Here is a 22,655-nt window from a genome sequence, read left to right on the forward strand (position 1 = left end):
ATAAGCCTGTCATTACTGGTTGCTCAGGTAAGGTGGCTTCATCCTCTGACAGCTCATTCTCTGGATCTGAGAGGGCTTCTCTCATCTCTTGCCCTTCAAACGGCCGGAGGGGGACCCAGAGGCTTTGGCCCTGCGCCAAAATGGCAGCCGCAACTTCGGGCGGCTCGGCAATCTCCTTCTACGCCCCCCCCCCTCAATTCATCCGATCGCTGCTCCTCCGAGCGATCGGGAAAGCGTTGGACGCTGAAAGGGCCGCCGAACAGCTGATCTTTTTTCCTTTCGTTGCCGATCGGCAGGAACGCTGTCTGGGAGCCGCTGGGATCGCCTTACAGCTGATTTCCCCAATGGGGAAATTCTGTGTGCTGATTGCTCCTCTGATCGGTAAGAACCGATACTCGGAGGCTCGTTGCGCTGGAAGAGTGGTTTGGGGGGGGTCTGATCGCGGGCGTCAGGGACCCCAATCCAGCGATCCCTGTCTGCAAGGCAATACTCCGGAGAGCAGTGGCCTCTCAGGGATTGAAGAGACGGAGAGCAATACCCTGGAGGGCAGTGGCTCTCGAAAATCCAGGTCTTCTTCCTATAGAGAAAAGGAGAGAAAAATTGTTAGTAAGAAATCCTATAAATCTCACATACAGGAGAAGAAAACTCATAGTCCCTACACTATGACTGAGTTTTTAAGACTGAACCTGGGGAGGTAGAGGTGGGCGGGACATAATAAATATGTTAATTTTTAACTCAGTCCCTGCCAATGAGGCTGAAGAACAACCCACATTGGACTCTCCGAGCAGTGCAGGGGAGAAAGGTCACACTTCTATTGTCTATTTTCTTCAATCACCAAAACCACAAATAAGCGCAACTTTTCTGTTTTATGCAAAAAGTCTACAAGAGATTTCCAGTTAGCCATAAATGTAGATACTTTTCTTTTTAATCAGAGAAGTTAATTTAGTTATCTCCACAGGTTCTATCATCCTTACCAACCATTCCTCCATTCTGAAGAACGCTCCCTGGTTTTCTTTTGCAAGCAGTTCTTTGAGATTTTGCATTCACTGTATCATTTTTATTTGTTCTATGTCATATTTCAATAACAGTTTAAGTACATGTCCTAGTCTTATTTTTAAAAATAAATGTTTTAAATTCTGTCATCTTACTCAAACTCCTCCGTTCTTTCTTTCTTGAGGTCACTTTTTATTCTCCCAGTAATTTGTAAACCATGGTAAATTCCTACCTTCATAGAACAATTCTTGTTTGTCTTTAAACTATTTTCTGCATGTAGATGCACCATAGTGGCACATGTAATCAAGTATTTCTTACTGTAGTTGTCCTTGAAGTAAATAAAAATAATGGTAAAGAAAGATGCTGGCCTTAAGCATGGCTTGGTGAGCATGGCTTGGTGGGCGTGGCAGGGGAAAGATACTGCAAATCTCCATTCCCTCCCCATTCCTGGGGAAGGATATTGTAAAATCTCCATTCCTACCAGAGGTAATATTTGCCAGTTCTCCAAACTTTAAAATTTCCACTATTGGTTTTCCAAATTACTCAAAATTTCTGCTACTGGTTCTCCAGAACCTGTCACAACCTGTTGGATTTCACCCCTGATTTAATCTTGTTTTTAGAAATTTCCATAATTTTAAAAATCAAACCTTTAAATTCTTTTTTCCCTTTAACAACTGAAGTTTTTTCTGCTATTAATATTCTACTATTTAGGGATTTTATCTATTTCTGTTATCAATAATAAACAGCTTGCACAAGTATGTAAAATTTAAAATTAGAAAATTTATCCCCAACTTCTGCATCGGCTTGACACTATCTTTCTTCTGAATCTTGCAAAAGATTATTAAACCTTCCTATTAACCCAATTTGGTATAGGTGCCATTTGAAATAGAAAGTTCATATTAGGCAGTATATTCATTTTTACTATAATAATGTGTCCTAGCCAAGTAAATTTTAAGATCTTTCATGTTCTAGATATCTTTTTTCTTTTCATAAATTCTTACAATTGTTCAGAAGTATAGTATGTCTTTATTGCATCCTGCATAAAGTCCCCACATTTGGTTTCTCTTCAGATCGTATAAATCTTTCGCCTTTTACCAAATTTTACTGGGTTGTTGTTGTTGTTGTTTATCAGCCAGACTCTTTTATCACAAAATCTTCTTGGTCTGGTGTTAAATATGTTATTATTTTTTGTTTGGTTTTCATTGATTTTGTATCTAGAAAATTCAGTGACATTCATCAGCTGCATTACAGTGCACTGTGGGTTTATAATGAGTGATACTATATCATCTGCAAAGCATTTCAATTTGTATTCCTCTATGAATTTTAATGCCAGATATTTATTTGTTGAGTCCTTGCTGCGCTAATTGTTTGCTTGCAGATGTTTTAATACCCAACTGGGTTTGCTCCATTTGTATACAGTAGTTTGTCCTGCCAGTATTAGTGGGGTTGTGGTTTTCGCGCTGGTAGTTCCTTGATCAGGGATTTCTTTTATAAATAACAACAACAACAACAGGGTAAAAACAATCCCAAAATGTAGACTGAATTTTAAATTCTTTTGAAAAATACAATTTTACTCACAAGTATGACAAAAAAAAATCTTCATGCTTTATAAAAAAAGAAAGTAGGAAAAACAAAACTGAATTGACTGTGTTGGTTTTTTTCCCCCAATTTATTTTTATTGCAAATCTTGCTCACTACTATCTGACAGGCCAAAAATGTGGCAGCAGCTCTAAATCATATTCAAGTAAAAAGGTTTCTTACAAATACCCTAAAAATCTTATTGGTTTCTGCCTAAATTGATAAATAATCTCTCACCTTTCAAAGTAACAATATATACCATGTTTCCATGAAAATAAGACCCTGTCTTATATTTTTTGAACCCCGAAATAAGCGCTTGGCTTTATTTTATTGTATTTTATTGTATTTTATTATTTTATTTTTATTATTTTATTTTTTGTTTGTTTGTTTATTTAATTTGATTTGATTTGTATGCTGCCCCTCTCCGTAGACTCGGGGCGGCTAACAACAATAATAAAAACAACATATAACAAATCTAATATTTAAAATAACTAAAAAACCCTTATTAAAATCCAAACATACACACAAACATACCATGCATAAATTGTATAGGCCTAGGGGGAAGAGAATATCTCAATTCCCCCATGCCTGACGACAGAGGTGGGTTTTAAGGAGCTTACGAAAGGCAAGGAGGGTGGGGGCAATTCTGATCTCTGGGGGGAGCTGGTTCCAGAGGGCCGGGGCCACCACAGAGAAGGCTCTTCCCCTGGGTCCCGCCAAACGACATTGTTTAGTCGACGGGACCCAGAGAAGACCCACTCTGTGGGACCTAACTGGTTGCTGGGATTCGTGCGGCAGAAGGTGATTCTGGAGATATTCTGGGATGTCTTATTATCTTGGGGCAGGTGGAGCAAGACGGGGCTCCTCTTGCCGTCTTACCTGTTTTCCAGCTCTGTCTCCTTTACCTTAACTAGAGGAATTTTTTGGGGGGGAGGGCTTATTTTTTGGGAAACAGGGTGCTAATAATGATTTAACAACCTTTGATATTTAAAACAGGAATAATAGCAAAAATTGGATAGATACTTTGTTTATCACTGAGCATTGTCATAAGCAGGGGTGGGCTAATGCCTGGACAGGGGGAAACGCAATGGGGTAGCGAAAATGGAGCTCCACCCCAGACCACCCAATTTGCACTGAAAGATGTTGAAAGAAAATGCAGGGCATCCTGCATAAGCCACACCCACAGAGTGGTAGTAAAAATTTTGGTAGCCTCTCACTGGTCATAAGTCATAGATATGTGTACACATAGAACCTGTGAAGGCCTATTTAATCTAGTTATTAGTCCAAAGTTTCATTCTGTGATCTTTCATCCATGTTCTCTTTGACCCCTTCACATTGTTTGTGAAGCTTGTGAATGCGTTCTGGTGAGAAGAATGTATTAAACAGGCTGAGAAGTAGTAAAGTCTGAGAAGACAGTTTCTAAGGGCAATCAAAACATTGCAGAAGCTATGCATGACCACCAATTTCTAGACACTCAGTACTTTCCAAAAGTGAACTGGTTGTTAAACTCCCAAGTTCCTAAGACAATCAAGACAAGCAATGAAAGTAACAGGGCCTGCATGAAACAAGGGCTCTACATGATTGAAGGTGGGCTGTTCCACTGGGCAGACTCTTCAAGGTTAGGGTTAGGGTTTAGTTTATAAAGCATTTTAGCAGACTTGGGAGGCGGGGCGGAGAATGGCAACCTGTCCACAATATCCATCTTTTCCAGACTCTGAAATTTCCCCTTCTGCAGTTCAATAAAGTTTCAGTATATTCCATCTCTGCTAATATGATATCGAAATGTGCTTAGTCTTTTTACTTTTGATTTGAAAAAGTTACATAAATAAATAGTGATTTAACTAAATTCTCAATGTTATGTTAAAACCAGAACCATAATTGTCTAGCTCACAAAATCCCTATATCAGCCTAATTTTGCTTGATTTACAACCACAAGGGGCAGACTAAATACTTCAGAATACAAAAGGAGTTCATGTGATTGCTTCTCAACAAAACCCATAGTCCCATTTCACAGACAAAATTGGCGAGATACAAATAAATACTTGACAAAGACACCAGAGAGGGTCAGATGTAAATCTGGATGAGCCAGAAATATTGCGATTTTCAACTTTAAGCAAGGGACCAAGAGCAGGCTACAATTCCCGGCCCTACTGGAACGGACCAGGAGCGCGCGGCTGCTCCCCCCCCCCGCACGTGCGAGAACACAATTTCTGGGTTTTTTCACTTCTGAAATGGGCAAACAAGTAATTGTCCGCTAGCAGCCATTTGTCTCCCCCACCGCCTGCTTGCCGCCATTTGCCTCACTTGCCTCTCGCTTTTGGGGTGAACGGCAGCAGTGCGGGCAGTGGGGGAGCCAGCGTGAGAGGCAAGCGAGGGGCGAATGGCGGGGGAAGGCTGCACTTGCGGTGGGGCAGCATGTAGCCTAGCTCCAGTGGCAATGCTGGGCATGCACGCGCGTGCATGCATCACCGGCGCTTCCCCAGACCTGCGCCTGCCCTGCCATGACCGCTGCCTTCCCCTGTCATTCACCCCTCGCTCGCCTCTTGCGCCGGTTCCCCCCCCACCCGCACTGCCACCATTCATCCCAAGAGCGAGAGGTGAGCGAGGCGAACGGTGACAAGCAAACGGTGGGGGGCAAACAGCAGCAGGCAGCGGCGAGCAGCAAACGGTGGGGGAAGGCAGTGCTCACGGTGGGGCAGGCCAGGTGTAGGTCTGAGGAAGCGCTGGTGGCGCATGCACACATGTGCACAGGCCCGGCACTGCCACTGGAGCTAGCCTACGCGCTACATTGCTGCCACCGAACCGTGCTCCCCACCATTTAGGCTGGGGCCCACCACTACAAGGGACCCAAAGTATCAGCCAAAAGCGTAACCAGTCTTCTGCTCCTTTGTAAAGAAAGGCCTTTTGAGGCTTTTCTGTGTACTTAGACAAATAATGAATAGACAAATAACATACAAAATGGGGTTAAAAAAAGAGATATTCTGTAATAGGAAAAGACTGCTTGTCATCAGAAATATTTAAGAAATTCAGATTTTTGGTGTCCATGTGATGAGCATACCCTGGTGGATTTATATGGTAATGTAACTAGCGATCTACCATATTTTAAAGATACAGTACATGCAAATAAAATCCATTAATAAATTCATGCTTTCCAGATTCAGTACTGTTGTGCCCATTCTAAAAAGTAGGCAAAATAAAGTCGGACCACCCCTTGAAGAGCAGTCCAATGTTAGCTCTGGAGACAACAGTTCTCAGTATATGGATGTAACATTTCTTCAGCACTCAATGTCATTTTATTGCTTTCAAACACAGAATAAAATTTCTGTCCCATGTAACACATTAGTGGTCTTTGTGGAATATAATTCACAGATTTAAAATGTTCTAATATATGACTAATTATGAGTGATAAAATTTGTTATCAATTATTCACCATGCTTTCAAAATTGGCTCAAAGTAAAACTAATGTAGAGATTGAACTGCACTGCTCCCTTGGCACAATTTTTACTTAGTTTCATGTTTTGATATTTGTAGTTTCCATACTCTCTTAATCTTAGGCATGTTTTGATTCTTCTAAAATGGAAAATGGTTCTTCCACACAGTCTATAAACTTACCTTTACTAAAATGCCTTTTGTGTCTATTTATTTACAATTGTCTTTTTTCAGTCCATATTCACTACTAGTTTTTCAGATTCCCCTCCCAAATGACAAATGGGACCCAAAATGAAACTCACACTTTTCCAGTGCCGTAACTTTTGTAGTCTACTACTGCCGAAACAGCTACAATTACAGCAGGCATGCCATAGCCAACCAAATAGAAGTATTTTCTACGTGAATGTTCGCTCTCAAAGACTTCCACCAACATGATGTAGAGCTGTACTCCTTCCAAAAACATCCAAGTGAAAGCAGAGAGGAAGAAGAAATGCAGGAGAGCGGCAAACACAGCACAGGCTATCTGGAAGAACAAAAAAGACAAGGTAGAACAATAATTATATGTGTATGTTGATTAAGGGTGGGTGCAAATTATGGAGTTAGATGAGCCTTCTGCTATTTACGTATTAAACTGGAGGTATAAACGTATGGATGGATCTTGTGATTTATTTATTCTTTATTTTCAGGATTCAGACTTTTAATTATTGTTGTTAAGAAAAATGCACATCACAAAACCACATATACTGCTTTCAACAATTTCTAAAGTAGGAAAAGGTTGCTGAACAACAACCACACAACTTTTAATTTTTTCCCCAGAAAATTAGTAGCTTGGTTGATAGACATATGGAAAGGCATTGCTATTTCTAAGGGTCTTAATAGAACCTTAGAATAGAGAATAGAGAATGAACAAATTTGCAAATAAAGAATGGTGAGAAATACTATAAATGCAGCAAAGCAGGGTTTGCTTCATATTAAAAGTTAACTATTTACGAGAAAAGAAGTAGAGAAGCTTCTCCCATATGCTCACCTTTGAATTAAAGATCTCAAGAGACATATTTGGGAGAGGTTGGAGAGATGCTATCAATTATCTACAGTAATACCTTGTCTTACGAACTTAATTGGTTCTGGGACGAGGTTCGTAAGGTGAAAAGTTCGTAAGATGAAACAATGTTTCCCATAGGAATCAATGGGAAAGCGAATAATGTGTCTATCCTCTGGGGTGCTGGCCACCAGCTTGGTGTCATCTGCGAATTTAATTAATTCCCCCTCTATTCCCTTATCTAGGTTGTTGATAAATATGTTACAGAGTACTGGGCCAAGGACTGATCCCTATGGTATCCCACTGCCTACCTCTTTCCATGTGGACTTAGTCCCATTGAGTGTTACTCACTGGGTACGATTGGTCAGTCAGTTTTCAATCCATCTTGTTGTGTTACTGTCGATCCCACTCTTCTTTACTTTGGAGAGTAGAAGGTTGTGGTAATAAACACAAACAAAAACACAAACACACCTTGTTGAATGCTTTGCTAAAGTCTAGGTCTACTGATTTGGTCACAGTGTCGAAGAATGAAATGAGGTTGGTTTGGCATGATTTGTTTCTGATGAATCTGTGTTGGCTAGTGGTTATTACGTTGTTCGATTCAAGGTGGTGACAGATCTGTTTCTTGATTATCTTTTCTAATATTTTCCCAGGAATAGACGTTAGGCTGATCGGTCTGTAGTTTCCTGGGTCTGTTTTTTTGCCTTTTTTGTAAATAGGGACCACGTCAGCTCGTTTCAATCATCTGGTAGGTCTCCTGTGATCCAGAATTGTTGAAAGATGTGGTACAGAGGTTCAGTGATGACATCAGCAAGCTCCTTTAGGTCGCTGGGGTGCAGTCCATCTGGTCCTGGTGATTTGCACTCATTGAGTTCCAATAGGTGATCTCTTACTGTATTTTTATTAAAGTAGTGTTTTGTTCCAGTTTTGATTTCTGCCGCTGTGATACAAAATTGTTGTTTTGTTGTTTCTTTGTGCAGGAAAACAGGTGCGAAAAAGGTGTTAAGCAGTTCTGCTTTTTCTTTGTTGTCCATTACTTCTGTGCCATCTCCTCTTTTTAGTGGACCAACTACTTCCTTGATTTTTTGAGGGGTGTTTATGTGTTGGAAGAAGCTTTTTTATTGTCTTGGACTTTTGTTGCTAGGCTTAGTTCATACTGGGCTTTTGCTGTCCTGATTTTTTCTTTGCAGATTCTGGCTGTTTGTTGGTAATCTGCCTTGGTTATGTGTCCTTCTTTCCATTTTTTGTACCTGTCTTTTTTATCATTCAGTTTGTTTGCTAGGTCTTTGTGTAACCAAGATGGTTTGTTCTTGAATTTTGTGTGGGTTTTTTTCACCGGGATAGCATTGTTTTGGGCTTTTGCGATCGTGGTTTTTAAGATCTCCCAGGCTTCTTGTGTGGTTTTTCCTTTCAGGGTTGTAGTCCAAGGGATTGCTCTCAAGTTTTCTCTGAGTTTGTTAAAGTCTGCTTTTTTAAAATCTGGGACTTTGGTGTTGTTGGGCCCAATTGTTTGTGTTACTATTATATTGAACTTGAGGATGTTGTGGTCGCTTTCAACCAGCACTCCATCTGTTTCGACCCCTATTATCACTTCTTGTCTATTTGTGAGAATTAGGTCCAGTGTGGTTGCCCCCCTAGTTCCCTCCTCTACTTTTTGGACTATGAAGTTGTCTGCAAGGCATGTCAGAAATTTGTTCGATTTTTCGCTTGGTGCTGAATTATTTTTCCAGTTAATGCCTGGGTAGTTGAAGTCTCCCATTATTACTATGTTGTTTTTCTTGCTTATTTCAGTTAGTTGGTTGTTGAAAAGGCTGTCCATTATTTCTGTTTGGTTTGGTGGTCTGTAGTACACGCCAATTGTTGTGTTGCATTTTTTTTCTTTAATGTTGACCCATAAGCTTTCCAGAGGGTTTTCTTCTCTTGTAACTTGAATTTCTGTGGCATTGTAGTGGTCCTTTATGTACAGTGCAACTCCACCACCTTTTTTGTGTGATCTATTTTTTTTGAAGAGTTTGTATCCTTTAAACTGTATATTCCAGTTGTGTGTATCGTCCCACCAGGTTTCAGTGATTCCAACTATGTTGTATTTGTCTTTGTGGATTAGAATTTCTAGTTCGCCCTGTTTGTTCCCTAGGCTTTGTGCATTGGTATAGAGGCATTTGAGTTCTTTGTGCCTGTTTTTGGGTGAGACCTTGATGTCTTCTGGTTGGTGTTTGTGTGTGTCTCCCTTCTTTTCCCTTTTTAGTTCGTTGCTGACCTTGCTTGCTGAGGGACCCTGATTGATGTTAGGTTCTGAAATATAGTTGCCCACCCCACATGGTGTTAGTTTAAAGCCCTTCTGATGAGTTGGGCTAGACGGTTTCCAAGGACATTTTTCCCAGATAAAAAAGATATTTGTATCTAATAATCTAGTAAAACTAGTAAAACTATTAAATGTCTAGAATTCAAAGTATCTCACTGACATTTGTCACATCAGTAATTTTCCTATTTAAAATGGGAAGAAATATGTATGCTGTATGTGCATTTAATAAGTAATCCCTTCTGAATTGTAGCATTTGTCAAGTATAGGATATTTAATGATGAATAAGCAACTGTACATAAGAGTTTTTAATCACTGAACTATATTTCAATATTCCTCAACTGTGCCATATAAGACAGTTGTTTTCTAAATGTCATGTATATGTAAATGCTTAATGAACTAGGGCATCTATTATATTATGTGTCTGAGATACATTATAATTACTAGCTTGATGTAATATTTAGCATCCTGATTTTCTTAAGTTTTGTAGCAGCTGGAAGAGACTTGTTACAAAGGCTTGGTTGCTTTTAGTAGCCTGGACAAGTTCCTGACATTGGCACTACTTTTATTTGGCTACCTATCAAATGATAATCAAAAGTACCAAGTGGTGTGGACTTTATTGTACCTAGATTATTGAAGGTTGACAATTCTGTTGCCCATAGTGGGAATTAGCATAAATGGAACTGCATTGAATTCCATGATATATCTGGAAATGTCTCCAAATTAGATAAATGTCATATTTTTCTCTCAACATGCAAATGAAAATAGTAGTAGAAAACTGTGTTGGATATTAAAAATAATAAAGGCAGAATAGCAAACAAGCATGAGGGTGAAAGGACCAAATAGGAATCTAAGCTCTGATACCTCTGTTCATGGAAAACAAAAGAAGCCAATTAACTGTTTTAGAAAAAGTTTTGAGGGGCTGGAATGCCGATAAAATCAAAATGTCAAAGTTTTGTTTATCTGTCTTTATAGGGAACATACTATTATGAAGAGCAGAGTTTCTTTAAAGATTATATAGATAAGACTACATGGGTGAGGGTTTTTCATGAACATTATTCTTCAGTACACTGTAATCTTTTGCAGTGCTTTAAGTTTTTTGCAGTATTTATCATTACATTTGATTGTTTCTTCATTGCTTATTTGACCCCTATGACAATCATTATGTTGTACCACATAATTCTTGACAAATGTGTCTTTTTCTTTTATGTATGCTGAGAGCATATGCACCAAGACAAATTCCTTGTTTGTCCAATCACACTTGGACAATAAAATTCTATTCTATTCTATTCCATTCCATTCCATTTATTGTTAACATAAAATAACTGAACGGAATGAATGGGGCATCCACAATTAACCTAGCAATATAAAAGGGGCAGTGTTTTTCATTCTGAATGAAATTGATATAAAGATTTCAGAGTCAGATCTTTAAAGTTTCAGAAGACATATTTAATCCAAATAAAGCTCTGTTTAAAAGTAATTATTTCCTGTAACACATGCCTTGTTTGAAGGAGTACCATCTTGAGTAGGTTGAACCATCTGTTTTAGTTATGAGATACAATATCTTCTTTAGGTAAAAAAAGGAAGAAAATATTTCTAATTTTCCTTCTTAGGTTGGGACTATGCATAGTCCTTCAGTATATTATATCCACAGCATATGCAAAAGATAATAGAAGCCAAAATAAACTTAGTAAATAAGACAAATTAATAAAAGTTTCATTTCTTGTTTCATTCCACTGGAAGTTGATAGTTTTCCAAGCTGGATGTTAAACCACAGATAATACGAATCATAAGAGGATCTCTAACAACGCACTCTGTAGTAGTCATTAAAATGGATGAAGACAATATTAAACTACATTGTATACTCCATCTATATTAATTTCAGGCTCCAATACTGATTTTTTTTTTTTTTTAAACTTGCTTCCTTTTTGAAGCAGAGATACACATGGTGATCCTTATGATGGAATCACAGAATTAAAGAGTTGGAAAGAACCTTCTAGGTCAGGGGGGCTGTCAAACTCCCGGCCTGTGGGCCAGATGGCTCACGCACTGACCACACCCACACCCAGTTTAGCAAAGCAGAAAAAAGTCAGAATATGTCACATGACAATGCCATGATGTCGTGAATTTGACACCCTGTTCTAGATCACCTCATCTAATGTCCTACTTGTAACAGGAAATCCAGCATTACAACCCTGCCACCAAATGGCTACTTTTGCATGAAGAGCTCTAGTAAAGCAAAACCCATTGGCTTGATGGTTCAACTTTGTTCCCTATTACAGGTTTGTCCAAACATTCTGTAAACTAAGACTTAAATATTTCTGTTCTCCTTCAGAAGAGGAGAGATTGAGAGGGAAATAGCAGCGCTCCAATCTGTTCTTGTTCTCCACAGGCTTCCCCCTTTGAGGATTTAAGACTCAAATTAGCAGCAGCTTCTCTAAGATTGAGAATGTTAGGACCTTAGATACAAAGGAACATAACCTGGAGCAACAGTTCTATGAATTGGGGTGGGGTGGGGAATCACTGATCTGTTTAATTTAAATCTTGTGAATTCATTTAATTGTGATACATTGATATAAATACAGGTGTAAATTTTTCTATTATTATTTTATTTATTGTTTAATATTGATGAATTTATGTGATGGAATCAGGTTTTGGAACAATGCCAACTTGTTGAAGAGTGATCCAAAACATATTATATAACTAAAAATAATTCACTAAATATAAATCACAAGAATAACCTTGTGGTATGGAGGCCTATAAGTTTTATCACCAGATAAATAGATTATATTCTGCCAATTTTGACATGCATTTTGAACAGGACTATTGTGATGCAGTATCCAACATATTTATTTATTTTTTAATGTATTTATTAAACTTATTTGCCACTTTACAGTTCAGATGACTCTGAGTTACAAGTGGGAGGAGATCTTTCCCAGAGAGCTAAGTGCCAGCTCAACCAATGTGGCATGCAGGAAAAGAGAGCCAGGTCAGATCCTCCCTAACCTTTTATGGATTATAATCTAACAGTTATGCAGATTTGTGATTTAGTCTGACACAATTCCTGTCTACAGGAGAACAGGAATAAAAACTGTGAAGTAACTCCTTGTGTTGTTCTTGGTTCCATCCATCTAACAATTATCCAATAATATTCTATACAATTATGCCGTGAAAGAATCAATTACATTTGATAAAAGGTGCTTTTCAGAAAGTTCGGATATTGCTAAAGATGAAGCAATATTTGGAAAAAATATTTATTTATTGGATTTGTATGCCGCCCCTCTCCGAAGACTCGGGGTGGCTCACAACAATAAAAACAGTACAAATCAAATATTTTAAAAGAATTTAAACCCCTTCATATAAAAAGCAATCATACATCTCACACAAACCATGCATAAAATAAAAACGGTCCAGGGGAATCAATTTCCCCATGCCTGATGACAGGGGTGGGTTTTAAGGAGTTTGCGATAGATGATAGATGATAAATTGAAGCAGCTGAAGAAAGCAAGCAAAAGGCAACAAATGCAAGCTGAAAAGTCTCCAGATAAAAGCTAAAAACAGATGTTATATTGAAAAAAGCAATGCAAAGAAACCAGGGATAACAATTGAATAGAAGAGATATCTGAGAAAAATTACAGAAATCAAGAACCTTTATGTTCTTGAACTAACAAGGTAAAGATCTTTTGAACAAAGTTGATATAAGGGCGACATTGTGAAATATATAGGAGTGTACAAAATAGATCCAGAAATTGTTCAAATATGAAGATTAGACCACTACACTAAACCCAGACATTCAAGAACCAGGTATTAAAAAGCAGAACAAAAGCACTGTTAACAACAAAAGTGCAGAAATTGATGAAACATCACCAGAACCTTTTAAATATTTTGCATGACAATGTAGTTGGGAGAGCTGTTTGTAGTTTAGAAAAGTGGAAAAAATCAGTACATATTCCAATACATACAAAAAAAGGCAGCAGTAAAGAATGCTCAAACTATTAAATAAATACATTTATCTTTTACAGTACCAAGATAGTCTTCGGTATTTTGCAATACACACTGGAACAATACATAGAATGGCAACTGGGCAAGGTGATTCACAAGAGGCAGATATACTTGAATGCATATAATTTCCATTTGGCAGGTAATGAAAAAGCAAAAGATCTAAGCTATTTGTTTATTGAAAAATGTTCATAAGGACCAGGAACTAATAATTAGAACAGACTATAAAGCATATGAATGAGTGACCTAATGGTGAAGATGCTTACCACCCACTCAGAATGTTGAGAGTTCAATCCTAGGTAGCAGCAGATGTTTCTCTGCTAAGCGCAAAGAAAAAATATTTGCTGCAAACTCCACATAGGCATCAGGAAGGATATTTGGCCAATAAATACTCAGCTCCATCCAGTCTCCCCGACTCTCCCCTGAATTAAGGGACTACGTAAAAATTGAGGGGTTTTTTAATGAATCAACTGAATAGTGCAGATTGGAAAAAGTTTGCCTATACTATGCATTGTCACCTTATTTATTTAACTTAAACGCACCATATAATATAAGACATGTGGGACAAGAAGAAATATAAATTCAAATAAAAATTGCTGGGGGGAAATTCAAAAAGTTCAGAGATGCTAATGATATTATTTGGATGGAAACAGGGAAGTGTTGAAGAATTTCTTGTTGATTCTGCTGCTGAGTATTAAAATAAGAAAAACAAATATTTTGAAGAGGCAATTCCAACATTCAAATGGGTGAAATAAAAGTTTGCTAGTTGGTTCTTCTGATTTTGAGATTTAATTTAGATGCTCAAGTTGACCTACATGGCTCTCTCTTTTCCCATTCTTTCTCCAAAGCAACAATTGTCAGATGCTAATATCTTCCATTTCTAGGCATAAACCTTAACCAATGCACATATCTTATCTTTCTGGACACAAAATGTTGATAACTATAGACATGAAAAGATATTTCAGAGAAGGACTATTAAATATAGTTAAATATTTTGGCCACATAATCCAAGGGCAGTGGTCATTGGGGAATGCATTGATGCTTGGAAAAATCAAAGGCAATCATAGAAGAGGTTGACAGAAAATAAAGAGGTTAGATTATTTCATTAATGAAATAAGCACCAGCTTATTAAAAACTCAATTTTGATAGACAGTCCTGGCAAAAGTATATCCACTGGGTCATGAAGAGATGGAAAAAATTAAATGACTGAACAAAACTTTTAATATAAAACCAACCTAAGCTTTCTGTATTTATGAAAATGCCAGTCAGCCAGAAAATAGATCATATAGAAAAGGTATATCTGGGGGGGGGGGGGGAAACCCTTCTAAATGCTGAAGGTTACAGTAACTGTTATCTCCAATTCCACCCCTCATGATGTTTAAAATTCAGCATGAAAATGAATTTTTATGAGCTTGAAAGCTTTCTCATAGTTTTGGGGCATTTTATTTGAAAATGTATGTGAAAATGGCTGCCCCCACAATTCCAAGCAATTACTAATTAGATAGTTATAATTTTAATTTTAATGGAAAACAGGCCAGTGGTGTAATATTACTAAACCAGAGATAAGGAAAGAGATAAAATCCAGCTTTTCTCACTGGTTACTTACTGGTTGGTCTGCCCTATTGATTCCAATAAGGAAGAGAAGTTCCGCCACAAACAAGCTGATGCACAAGTTCTTATGGATAGTGTTTCTGTCGCTTTGGAGTCCGCGGAAGAAGCAGAAAGTAAAAATGCAGATCAGGAGGCAGACAAGGGACAGAAGAATACCGACCCAAGTGATGACATCCAGGATCAGATCATGGACTGCATCTCCATGCTGCAAATAATTTTTTAAAAATCAATTATATATTGACTCTCAAAATCCAGTCTAGCTCAGTCTAATTGAGACACTTTCACATTCTCCATCTTTCTCTCACAAATGTATAGTGTGCATATTAACATAATTGCAGATTTTCTCAATTCCCCCCATTTGTTTTGTTTTAAAATTAGTATCCTGAAGAGCATCATATGAGTTTTGATATCAGCTACACAAAGACAATCAGCATAAATGATACATATTATAAATTAATAGCATTAGTAATCCCGATCAAATCTGAACTGCAGCATGAGACTTAAAGCAGGGTTCTTTGCTTTGGCAATTTTTTTTTAAAAAAATTGGAAGCTGCTTCAGAATCAAAGCCACCATGTTGCTTCCCATCAGCCTGGTTTGAACTCTCCTTAAACTTCATCTATGTTCCTTGCACTATGGGAGAAAACAAAAGGAAGCACTTTTTTAGAAAGTAGTGCAGGAGATTTATTTATTTATTATTATTATTTATTTATTTAGATGTCTAAGAGGATTTTTTTCTGAAAATTTCTAAGGTTGCAAAAACGTTGGTTTGTTCTGAAGGTCTGCGAGATGGAAAACTTTGGCCTGTGAGATCCTGAAGTTATCTGGTCTGGAATACTTTCATCCAGGGCTGCAATGGAATGCTGAGCGGGTCTTTCTCCCACTCAATCTGGTCTGAAGCACCAAACATTATCTGAATTATTTCAAAGAAGTAAAGCAGGTTACACCTTCACTTCAGTGAAGAAAACTGCATCATCTCCAAGGCAGGAATTGCTTAAATAAAATGAATCTAAATCACTTTGCACAGGCCAATTATAGATCAATATGATATTGGCCCTTAATTAGTTTTGCTTCATGGAGCCCTACGAGGTTTTTGATTATTCACTGATTATTTTAATAAATTATATATTTTTAAATTCTCTGCCTGCAATATTGATGGATCCTGTTGAGATTCCGCCTGAATTGGGGTAGGTTATAAATATGGTTAAATAAATGAATAAATGAAATAAAATATTTAGAGAGAATATTGATTGCATTTTTCATCCTTTCGCCATAAAAATACGGTGGTACATTTTAAGAAGATAAAAGTAATAAATAATAAACATCAAAATGAATTTCACTTTTTAAACTATTATAGTATATAGGAATGATTTAACTATTATAGTATTAGAATATTAAGAAGGCAAAGCTAGCAATTTTCAAAATGTAAATTTTAACGTAAATATCTGGTATTTTACATTTGTTTTCCACCATTCACATTATTTTCCTCTGTGGTTATATCAGTCCTTCTCAAATACTGGAGCGCAGTCCCCTTAGGGGGTGCAAAGCAATGCCAGGGTGGCACATATGACCCTGGGAAACATGTGTGGTCCCTCTCAATCGATCTCCCCAGACAGGGAATATTTTCCTAGTTGCACACTGCTCTGAGCCTGGAAGAAAAGATGGCCAGGCGGGGCAGGATGGCTGTGTGGATTCTTATTGTTCTTAGCAGGTGCTGGGTAGCCATGAATGGACAGCTGGGTGAAAGCTTCGAACGGCACCCTAAAGCCTCCTTCCACACTATTCGCTGTGATTGCCTGGCAGAGGCAGCGCTTATGGGCCAGGCCAGTGACCCCAAAACATTGGCTTGATTAAGCTGGCCTGGTCCTGTGTCAAGAGGGTCCTAACCACAGTAGCCTATGCCTGCCTAGCTGAAAACAGGCTCCCCTGAGTTCAGTAAGTGGGTAGGTCAGCCTTCCCCAGCCAATAATTTGCTTACAGCTTATAATAAGTAAAATAAAAATATTAACACTAAAATTTCAATGGGGCCCAGATCAGAGAGTTTGGGATGCACAAAATGTTTACTTCTTCCGGGGGGAGGGGGGGCGTGAGAAGCACTGAGTTATAAGTACTGCAAATCAAGGATATATATCTAATGAGGTTTCCAAGGATAGAAGGAAAATTTATTCATCTTTCTCTTTGCTTTTAAAAACTATTTATCTATACTTCAGGTTTCCCGTAATAGAAATTATATGTTGAAATAGAAATATGTATCCTGATACTCTATCAAATACAGCAGCCATATGTAGATTGAGTAAACTTCCCCCAGCATGAAATCCCTCCATAAGTTTGAACTGAAACAGATGTTGAATGAGTTCAATTAAATTAGCTACAATGTTTTCCTTCTCTAGTATTCAAAGCAGTCACTTGCCTATCTGCAGGAATAGATACATTTTCATTCCAGCCATAATTTGGTGTTCATGTCTTTGAAGTATCATTAGAACTTGAATTCAGCTTAATAAAATGTGTCTTTCTCCTTAATACGCATAACTTGCTCAAATTCCATTGTACTGCATGAGGAATTTGTTTAGAAGGGTCTTCCAGAGATGCTGACACAATTATTTTATTGCTCATCTTAAACAGAACAGTTGATTTAATTGTCAACTCAATGACAAGCCAGAGTGAATAATTCCTTTGTTTTTTGTCTTTAGTTCATATACCTTCTGGATTTAACAGAGAAACCTTGTTTAGTATTCCAACTTCCCCTGAATCTGTCTCTATCAATTAACTGGCTGCATCAACATTTTGAGTGATTCAGCAGTGTTAGAGACCAAAGATAGTGAACATTTTAGCTACTTCAATTTAGAGATAATCACTATTTATTCTTTCTGCAGGAGAGCTTTATAGAAATTAATTCATCTTTCTTTCTCTGTCTCATTTGTCATCTGTTTCTTCGTGTAATGAAAGTTTGATTATTAAAATTGCCCTTGAAGAGGTTGGGAAATATAGCAGTAGCATTTTTTAATCATGGGTATCCGTAATACAATCAATCCAGTAGTTCCTAAACTATCGGTGCCATCTCACTGACACAAGGGGACAGATACAATCTGAGTATAGCATACATCAAAGGCAAGCAGAGAGGTAGGAAGCAATGGAAGCACATGAAAACATGCATGTGCTACTCTGACTTGTGAGACTGATAAACAATCTTATGGCAAAAGTTCTCCTCATACTCATCAGCTTAGATTTGTTAGTCATCCTACCCCTATAAAAGGTCAACATCCATTTATGTGTAGATCAAGCACTTCCTTAGCCTTAGGAAATCCTGATAGCATCACTGATTCTAGGATATATTCATAGGGGCACATTTGCCCGAAATAGACAATTATTCTACAAACTGAACAGCAAATCTATGGGATAAGAGTCACCATCAGAGGATTTATATCATTTCCTAATATTTCAACTAGCATGTACAGTACTTACACACTTAGATAATACCGTAATTGAAAGATGCCATTTCATCAATATTGAATGAAATGGCATCTATATTCCTCCCCCTCGTACACCGTGAACAAAGAATCTTGAAAAATGCAAAGTTAATTTAAAAAAAAGAATAAAAAATAAAAATAAATAAAATAAAAATTGAATAAAAATTGAATAAAAAAGCATATGACTTGAGGTAATTTAAAATCTAAACCATACAAGGAAGATTTATACCAAGGAGAATTTTGTAAATTATATAAACACAAAACATGAACCTCATTTCTGGCAGACAACAAATTTATAATAGTAATACACCTTTTCAGACAGCTACTTTTGATTGAAAACTGAATTTTAATACATAACTAGAAAATGGATGGAATTATCATACTGATCAAGTATTACGGTGGAAAATATGTGCAGATGTCAACAAACTCAATGAACAGCAGAAATACTTTTCCAGCAGACAACTACTTCACCACACACACACAATATACTAGGTCAGTGATGGTGAACCTTTTTTCCCTCAGGTGCTGAAAGAGCATGTGTGCGCGCTATCGGGCATGTGTGAGTGCCCGCACCCATAATTCAATGCCTGGGGAGGACAAAAACACCTTCCCCCACCCCCTGGAGGCCCTCTGGAAGCCAGAAATGGCCTGTTGCCCAACTTCTAGTGGGTCTAGTAGGCTTGTGTTTCGTCCTCCCCAGGCTCCAAAGGCTTCCCTGGAGCTGGGGGAGGGTAAAAACGCCCTCCCCCATCCCCCTGAAGGCTCTCTAAAAAATGCCCTCCCAGAGCCTCTGTGCGAGCCAAAAATCACACATACACATTGAAGCTGAGATGGCTTGTGTGCCAGCAGATATGGCTCCGTGTGCCACCTGTGGCACCCGTGCCATAGGTTTGCCATCACTGTACTAGGTAATATCACAACTCTACCATTCATTCACTTCATTAGAATAAGCAGCAATTATCCTATTATACTTATTTTTGCTAGTAAAACAGCTCTGTCAGTGTAATGTTTTGCTTTGTAACCGAGGTATTGCTTAAATATGAGTCATGAATATAATACTGTCTTCCATCGGCATAGGATGGCTTCGACAAAAATTGAAGGTGAAATCCTTCTGGTGAATTTTGAATATACCTTGCCTTATTCCCTTGAACATTTTAAAGTCAATGTTAAAGTCATTTAATTGAATACTAAGGTTAAATATGTTAAACATATCTTCTAGGCAAACAGTTTGTACAAAAATACCCAGGATCAGCATTAGACTGAAATTTAGTCTTTCCTATGGAATCCAAGTTTTAGCTGTTTATCATGTCACACAAAAAGTCTGGTGGTACCATTTTAAAACACCATTTTACTGAAAGTCACAAGCTTTTGGGTGCTATACCTTTGAGCTCAAGAAAAGCTTATGGTTTTTAGACTAATGTAGTCTATTAGATTCCTTATGAGTTTTGCTTACTATATTTGCAATTGTAATTTGTAATTTGCCCCTGTGTAATGCAATCACTACTTTAGGATTAGATCAATTGGTAACTATCAACACTAGATTAAACAACTGCCTTGATCTAATCTTCTGCAACAGTTTAAACACAATTTATAACCTTCCTATCAAAGAACCTTTTCTAACAGTGACCACAGCATGATTGACTTTTGTCTAAATTTATATCCATACAAAGAATACAAAGAATGTCATAATAGGACTCCTAAATACAACTTCAATAAAGCAAACTACAATCTCATTTTGCAAAGTACAATCTCAATTGCCAGGGGTGGGCAATTAATTTTGCTATGGGGCCACATGAGAAATTGGGATGGTTTTAGAGAGCTGGACTAATATAATTAACTCAGTTCTACCCAATACTGTAAAGACCCAGACACTGGCCTGACCTAAACACCCAGACCCACTCTACAGACCACTAATTGTTTGCTTTATGGCAACACGGTACACCACAGTCACTGCGCTGGAGTGTTTGCGTGGTTTCTGTACTCGGCTGCTCTCAGTAGGAGGTCAGGGTCCACTCCAGTGTGAGGATGAAAGAACTCACCGCGTCTGCCGGGACTCCTCCGGTTCCTGCTTTCCTCATGATTCATCAGGAAAGCAGGAACCGGAGGAGTCCCAGCAGACGCGGTGAGCTCTTTCATCCTCGCACTGGAGCGGACCCCGACGTCCGTGGATTGGTCACAGACAGCAGGCGGGCCGGTCACAGACAGCGGGCAGGCCAAATGTGACCCACAGGCCGCCCCTTGCTGCTGACCTCTCATCTCTAGATTGGCAGATCTTATTCAATGACTACAACTCTGCACAAGGCTATTATAACAATTTTCTACTTGAAGTTCAAAGAGTCATTAATCTATATGTACCTTTAGTAACTCCCAAAGTCCAAAAGAACAAATTACTCTTATCAATAAGAAAACTCCAATTTTTTAAAAAATCCCTTTGGCAGAAAAATAAAACTGGCTATGTAGCTAACTTTAAAAACCAATACAAAACCTCATGCCACTAAATAAAAACAGGATGTACCAATTAGCATTGCAAACAGGAAGAAGAGCTGTTACACACAAAATCCAAACACCAAACCTAAAGACTCAAAAACCATCCCACTTCTAAAAGGACAAAATGCTGAAGATTATAACAATGATGCCATTTTAGACTAATCTCCTCAACAATTCAGTCTTTGTCAACAGCAATGGCATCTCCCCCTAATTTCCTAATCATACCTCAACCAATTGCAATGATCTAATCCACATTGATTTTACTTAAGATGCCATCAAAAGGGCACTACACAAACTAAGCCATCTCTGTCTATTGGTTCTGATGGAACATGTATCTACTTTCTAAAAAAGCTCTTTCCTCTGCCATTGCTGAACTTCTAAGCATCGTCTATGAAATATCTTTTAGAATGAACTCATTGCCTATCCTATGGTCATTAACAACAGCCATACGTATCTTAAAAAAAAGTGACCCCAGCCTAGTTGAGAATTATAGACCAATCTCCCTTTGCTGCATCACCTGTAACGTCATGGGAGCCATCATAAACCAATCCATCACCCTCCACTTAGTGACAAAAATCCTACTCTCTAATAAGCCATTTGGTTTCAGGAAAAAATTGTCATGTAATCTGCAACTCATACAAATATTTGGACCTCTCAGCTTGACCAGAGTAATGCAATAGATGCAATCTACATAGACTTCTGCAAAATCTTTGATTCTGTGGTACACGATAAACTTCTATTAAAACTAAGTTCTTACAGCATTTCTGGATCCTTACACAAATGGATAGCTGCATTCCTATCAAACAGGCAACAAATAGTAAATATCGGAAATGCTATATCAAACCCAGCAATAGTTAATAGTGGTGTCCCCCAAAGCAGCATTCAACTGCATCAAAATAAATCCATGGCAGCAAGAGAGGCTAAATACATGATTATCTAAGAGCTTAAGAAAATGAATGGTATATATCATTCTAAAGATGGATTAAGTATAAGATCAGTGAAAACCATATCCAAAATTTTGGTGTGCATCAGGAACATCTAAGAGAACCAAGGGTGAATTAATTTTCATATCCAGGTTAGAGATAACTCTATAATCTTACTCTCCAAAGTACAATTAAATAATTATAGTTTTCGTGCAGTTAAGGTATATAATCTCAATTACATTTTCTATATGGGTCTGCTTTCAAAATAGTTTCTATAAATTATACAGTTATCAAGGTATTTATAAAATAACTTAACAATGAGTTATAGTATTTTCCCTGGTATCTATCTTTGACTGACAAGGTTGTTTTCTCTCTGCTTTAGCTGTGTGTTCACATTTTATGAATACAGGGACAAGAGATTAACAGTGCATCAGCAAGTTCCATTAAATTGTGTTTATGAAACTAGAATGAAATTCATCCAGCCCTGAAGTTATGCATTCATTTAAAGCAACCATCTATTTATGTATTCATTAAAATAGTTCTAAACCACCCTTCATCAAATGACAAGAAAGCAGTGCACAAAATGGGTCCCCAAATGTATAGTCGTAATGAAACAGAAGAGAATGCAATAATAAAACAACTTAAAAGTCAGATTAACCAATTGCCTTTAGCAGTTATATGACAAGCAGGTATAATATGATCCTTTCCATGTTAGGAATAGCTGTATCTACATGATGAATTGAGTCAATGGAGAATTTGCTGATTTTTTTTTTCTTTCCACAGAACGTTTCAAAAGTCCCTTGAGACAGAAGGAACATTAAAATGAAAACAC

The 22,655-nt window shown here is 37.8% G+C and overlaps 1 protein-coding gene across 5 annotated transcripts in view; it reads right to left on the bottom strand.

The window, feature by feature from the left end:
* Positions 1–22,655, bottom strand: part of ADGRL3 (adhesion G protein-coupled receptor L3) — a 688,180-nt gene that overhangs the window by 181,901 nt on the left and 483,624 nt on the right. For all 5 annotated transcript variants that reach the window (XM_070741950.1, XM_070741951.1, XM_070741955.1 and 2 more), the window contains exons 17-18: positions 14,944–15,153; positions 6,303–6,523 (exon numbers count right to left, since the gene is read on the bottom strand). In XM_070741950.1, the coding sequence (XP_070598051.1) occupies positions 6,303–6,523; positions 14,944–15,153 (431 nt within the window). The remainder of the gene's footprint in view (positions 1–6,302; positions 6,524–14,943; positions 15,154–22,655) is intronic.

Source organism: Erythrolamprus reginae, chromosome 2 (genome assembly GCF_031021105.1).
Source record: "Erythrolamprus reginae isolate rEryReg1 chromosome 2, rEryReg1.hap1, whole genome shotgun sequence".
Classification (NCBI taxonomy): Eukaryota; Metazoa; Chordata; class Lepidosauria; order Squamata; family Dipsadidae; genus Erythrolamprus; species Erythrolamprus reginae.